This window comes from Triticum dicoccoides, chromosome 1B (assembly GCF_002162155.2).
Source record: "Triticum dicoccoides isolate Atlit2015 ecotype Zavitan chromosome 1B, WEW_v2.0, whole genome shotgun sequence".
In the NCBI taxonomy this organism is placed as follows: Eukaryota; Viridiplantae; Streptophyta; class Magnoliopsida; order Poales; family Poaceae; genus Triticum; species Triticum dicoccoides.
Genome location: NC_041381.1, coordinates 124730894 through 124736656, shown reverse-complemented (window position 1 = coordinate 124736656; position 5763 = coordinate 124730894). Strand labels below are relative to the sequence as shown.

The window sequence follows — 5763 nt, the reverse complement described above, 5'->3', positions numbered from 1 at the left end:
TGTATGATTGAATTGGGGCGTCACACCAGACCACCAGAGCGGAGACGAGAGGACAAGTCGTCGACTGGGTCCACCACCACTGGAAGGAAAGCCACACCCATCATCGACGAAGATAGGCGACACCGGACGCCACCGGCCTCTCCTCCACCAACGACGGCCACGGTCGGGTGTCGGCGCCTGATCGATCAGATGTACTACCGCCCAGATCTACCGCAGGCCAGAGCCCACAAGTCTCCCGCCGCTGCACGCGCCGGCAGTCGGAAAGATCCGACCTTGACACGGCTGGCCACAACTCTGGGCCTAACCTAGACCACCATACCGCGACCTCGCCGCAAACCAGCACACAACCACACCACAGACTCCTCGCAGACCACCACGCTAACAACACCGCGACCTCCCTCACCACGTCGGAGAGGAGGGGAGAGCAACTTCGGACGCGCAAACCCCACGCACAGGGCCGCCCATGAGTTCCCAGACCGCCACCGCCCCCAGCAGAATAGATCTGGGCAGGGGACGCCTCGATCCGTCGTAGCGGTAGCGGCGCAGCAACCGCCGATAGCCCCTGAGGCCGCTGACGCGTATGGCGCCCAGGGTCATCGGTGCGCAGTACCCAGAGGTTGCCCGACAGAAGAGGCGAGGCGAGCCCGCCACCGCCGTCCGCCGGACGAGCTTTGCTCGATGGCTTCCTCCGGCGGCGGCGGGAGATGGGCTTGGAAGATGGGTCGGGGGCGGCAGCTAGGATTCGCCCGAGCCGCCCCCTGGAGGCAGCGCGAGCGAAGGGGAAGTTCTCCGTGTTGCTCTTGTATGACTTTATTGCTGTCAATATGTCGATTTTTATCTTTTCTTTTGTCAGGCATGGTATTTGGTTGTGTCCATCTTACCTATGCAGAAACGGGTGTTGCTCAGCATGTTTTTTATTCGCTGGATGCTACATTTTGAGTTAATAAAAGCAAACTTTATAGAAAAAAACTGTTCTAATATGATATCCAAAAAATAAAGCTTTCGACCCCCCAAAAATCGCAAATATCAAACCACTATTTTTACATCTAAGACAACAATATACATGGAAATATGTACTGAACGCCATTTGTGTAGTAATACACTTAACGCATATGTTCACTTGGGCAACAGATACTGAAACTCATAGTCGTATGGGATCACCTCCACGACGTCTTCGACCTTGAGATGCCCCCTCAAGCAGTCCACCATGGATTTTCTGAGCGACCAAGATGTGGGGAGCTGGTCACAGATCCACCTGAGCAGGGACTCCATGTCCTTGGCAAAGTCGTGCATGTTGGAGTGTATCAGGCTTGGGATCATCAGCCTCCTCGTCGAGGTCACCACCAGCGACGCCTGCAGGTAGTCCAGCTTCGCCTTCTCCAGATCCGCCATCAAGCGATCCGCCTTGTATATCCGGAGCTGCAAGCAACTCACAATTAATATGCATGTGCAGTACCAGATTCATTTTCCGCTCATGTTAGATTCAATGGAGATTTTAAGTAAGATAATTCATTTATATTACTCGCAAAAAATAACATAATTTATTAATTAGTTGTGTTAGGGGTGTGGATGAACTTACTGCTGGAGAAGATCTGATGCCACAGCACATCCCGAACAGAATGTTGGGCTCTGAACTGTTCAATCCGTAGAGACCCCTCACTTGTTGCTCTTCAACATCGACGTCGCATTTCCAGAATTCCTGCGGTGTTTGTTTGCTGATGAGAACAACACATTCTTGTTGTGCAGGTGCAACTGAAAGCAAAATAGAACTACCAAAATGCTCACTTCTTTCACACTGGATGGCTGTCTCAAGATGAAATTCTCTACTACCAGAGCATTGAACTTTTGCCCTGAAACATTGATTGTTGCCTGAAAGGTATAGGGAACAAAACCCACACATGTTAAACTTTCTTTAAACCGAAAAAATTAATTAAACGAACTACCGTACCTTGTTCTTCAGTGCCAGCAGCTTTTCAGAGTTTGAGGGCAAACCATGCTGCAGAATCCCCTGGATCATTCAAAACACGAAGCTCAAACGGGGGATACCAAAAATCTTTAGCTCAAAGAAATGCACCCGAAGATCAAAATGTACATACGTGCATGATGCATGTGTTGTATATGTTGAGCCAGAATGCTAGCTTCTGACGGTGTGTCAGAAACCTTAAATCCACCTGCTGCAAGGCCTCCAACATCTCCCTAGCACCAGACAACACGATCAGAAAAGTTTTTACTGCTAACAAATGCAAGTGATGATCGAAACTGTCAAAAATGAACAAGTAGAGCGTGGTTTGTAAGTCGAAAGACCAAGGTGGCCTTGGAATTCATGACCTACAGGTCAAGAATGAGGTCCTACTTAGTAAATGGTTGTTCAAACTTCTGACCGAGGATGGTGTTTGGCAAACCATGTTGCGCAACAAGTATCTAGGCCAAAAAACGGTGTCTCAGGTATATTGGAAACCTGGCGACTCACATTTTTTGGCTGGCCTAATGGCGGCAAAGAAACAACTCTTTCGCTTTGGGTCTTTCGCGATAAAGTATGGGTCCGAGATTCGTTTCTGGGAAGACATCTGGCTAGGCAATGCCAGTCTCCGAGAACAATATCCAGCTTTGTACAACATTGCTCGCGATAAGAACAATACTATTGCGCAGGTGCTTAGCTCATCCCCGCCGAATATTTCGTCCAGGCGGGATTTGGTTGGCGCCCGGCTTATGTCATGGCATAATCTCTTATTCCCTCTGGATCCGATTAACCTGACGCAAGACCGTGATGCGTTTCGCTGGAGCCTTACTACATCGGGGTTTTTCACGGTAGACTCTATGTATCGTGCGCTCATGCATTCTGAGGTATCAGTTAGCAATAATAAGAAAATCTGGAAGGCAAAGATTCCACTAAAAGTTAAAATATTCATGTGGTATCTTCGTAGAGGTATTGTGCTAACCAAAGACAACTTCGCATGACGCAACTGGCCAGGAAGTAAGTAGTGTTGTTTTTGTACTCATGACGAAACAATCAAACACCTCTTTTTTACTTGCAAGTTTGCTCGTTTTACGTGGTCAGTCATTCAAATAGCGTCAAATTTGTATCCGCCCACAAGTGTTACCAATATTTTTGGTCATTGGTTGGACGGTTTTTCAAGACGCTAATAAGGGTGGGAGTGTATGCCTTACTATGGTCGCTTTGGCTATGTAGAAACGATTTGGTTTTTAATGATAAAAATGCTTCTCCTCTGCAGGTTATCTTCCGTTGTACGCACTCGCTTCATATGTGGTTTATGCTATAACGTGCGGAGTACCAACCGCTATTCAAGGCGGTGTGTACGCGGTTGGAGTAGGTGGCTACGGAGGTTTTTACCCAACATGGATTGCAGCATAATCTCCGGATCAGTCCGCCAACCATTTCGACATAGGCATAGTGTCGGTCTACAAGACTCTATTGTTGCCGAATTGTCGTTTTTTCTTTTTTTTTTATCAGATTTTTGGTGTTTGGCTGTGTGCATCATAGTTATGCAGAGGCCGGGTGATACTCCAAATGCTTTGTATCGGCTTGATGCTACATTTTAAGATAATAAAAATGCCCTTTATCGAAGAAAAAAATTGAACAAGTGGGTTCACTTATTCACCTCAGCTTGGTGAGCAGAGGGGAGCTGGAGAAGCCTCTGAGGTCGAAGGCGCTGGAGGTGAACCTGACGAGGTTCTTGTAGGGCCCGATGTCTCTGACCATGGAGTCCTGTATCCGGAAGATGCCGTAGTGATCCTGCTGCCCCCTGTCCTTCTCCTTGGCGGCGCCCGCCGCCACGTTCAGCGCCGCGTCGATCCTGAAGCTCCCCTGCAGGTTCCCGGACCTGGCGAGGTTGCCGGACTTCTCCATCTCTGCCGCCCGCGAAGACCGGAGCAGCCTGATGAAGATCACCGCCAGGCATTTCACGATCCTCTCCGACAGCTTGTTTGGCTGGGCCTTGCTCTGCTCGTCCCTCGTCGCCGTCGTCGGCGGCGGTGACGGTTCTTGGGTGACCCTCGGAGGTTTTTCGGCTTCTCGGTCCGATTGCTTCTGGAAGGAGCAACGTACAGAGCATAAACAGAGCATGATTTTCACTGAGAAGTGTTGCATACGTATATGTCAGTCAGATTGGTTACCTTGTCATGGGAATTCCTTGGCGGGGGGCCAAAGATGTTATCGTTGAACTTTGGGCTGACGGCGGCGGCTCCTGATCCTCTGGTCTGGTCTCTGGGGCTCCTGTCCGGCTTGTCGTCGGAGGCCAGATGGCGCTGGAGGTACTCGGCGTTCATGGCCTGGCTGATGAAGAACATGGACTTGATCTCCGGCGCCACCTGATCAGCCGGCTGACGAGCCGATGCCGTGTGTGCCGCCGTGCCGTTGCTGTTGCCATTGCTGGTGTAGACACTTGGCGAGTAGGAGGAGGCATAGGCGGTTGTCGCCATGGACGCCCGTTGCTGCTGCGCGGTGGTGATTAGGCCGCTCTTCATGGTGTGGATCTGCGACTCGAGCCGCGCGATCTCTTCCTCGACGAGCACGAGCTCCGCGAACAGCTGCTTGGCCTTGGCTGGGATGAAGGCCGGGATGTTGAGGAGGACGGAGCGTGCGGAGGAGGGGGAGGCGGTGGTGCTTGGGTGCAGGGCGCGCTCCAGGATGTGGTGCACCGTCTCCTCGTTGCTCAGCTGCTGCTTCAGCTCCGCCACCTGCACCATTCCCACACATTCTCAGCCTCCAAACCGAAAATTATTCATGGCGGTGCATTGTACAAGACGATTCTTAGGTGGGCATGCACCTCGTGCTCAAGATCCATGCGTCTCTGATTGTGCTGTTGCACGCCGTTGCCTGTCGTCCTCTGCAACTGAACCATCATCGTCCACGCAACAAAAACATCAGCAAGTACTTGACTGGACCGGGCCATTGTCAATAAGTCAGGCTGGCCCATGCTAATCTACTCCTTGCCGTGTATGGGCCGCGGGCTGGTCCAACCAAATTGACGCACTGACCGAACTAAAAGAGGAACTTGCTCCAATTCCCTCGATCAAAAAAAGGAAAGGAAACCACCTGACTGACATAGCAGTGGAGTGCATTGATTCTAGCAGTACTGTGCAGTGTGCACTCACCGGAGGAGGGAGAAGAACAGTAGGATCGGCGGCGAGTTGGTAAGCATGGCGAGTCCTGCGGCTCATCGGAGTCGGAGCCCGCACGGCCACGTACTCCATCGGTCACCCCGGCACCGACGTCGGACAGCGGGCCGCCCAGATAGAATAAAACACGTGGACAGCCGTCGCAGCAGCCGTCGACGACCAAAGGGAGGGGGCGAGCCGGGGAGAAGATCAGAAGCTGCTGGGCAAGGCCAACAAGTAGCAAGCTAGCTTCGTTGCCGTAGGGGTGCATCCGTGTGAGGAGAGAGTTAGGAGGTAGAAGGAGAAGCCCGCGGAAGAAGAAGAGTAAGAAGAAGTGAGGATCGGTTGGGAGGGGCCTATCGATCGGCGACGGATGTTGTTGGTGTCGGCTGGCCGCGGGGCCACGCATGTAACCGCAACGCGGCGGTGCCTTTCCCTTGGTGAATGGTGAGTGATTCGGTTGGTCAGGTGGCGATGGATGGGGATCGTCTACTCTTGTCTTGCCTTGTAATCTAAAGAAAGAAGAATGGTTTTCTAGCTACTCCTGTCCTACATGCAACAAACACCACACCTTCGAAAGGATGAGTGCGAGTGAAGGTTTAACAAGGGTTTATAGTGCATCGGTTGGTGGCCCGGCCGGGTCGG

The 5763-nt window shown here is 51.7% G+C and overlaps 1 protein-coding gene across 2 annotated transcripts; it reads right to left on the bottom strand.

Moving 5' to 3' along the window:
- Window positions 1-983: 983 nt before the first annotated feature.
- Window positions 984-5561, bottom strand: LOC119322845. Of its 2 annotated transcripts, none has more exons than XM_037596385.1 (9): window positions 5116-5561; window positions 4788-4853; window positions 4135-4698; window positions 3621-4045; window positions 2097-2196; window positions 1949-2008; window positions 1786-1869; window positions 1580-1699; window positions 984-1419 (listed from the first exon to the last, which is right to left on the bottom strand). In XM_037596385.1, exons 1-9 carry the CDS (start codon window positions 5212-5214, stop codon window positions 1117-1119), a joined length of 1821 nt encoding a protein of 606 aa, XP_037452282.1. In that variant the 5' UTR covers window positions 5215-5561; the 3' UTR covers window positions 984-1116. The 2 variants fall into 2 exon arrangements, with proteins under 2 accessions (XP_037452282.1, XP_037452279.1); XM_037596382.1 differs by having other exon boundaries at window positions 3621-4048; window positions 5116-5559.
- Between the last annotated feature and the right edge of the window lie 202 nt (window positions 5562-5763).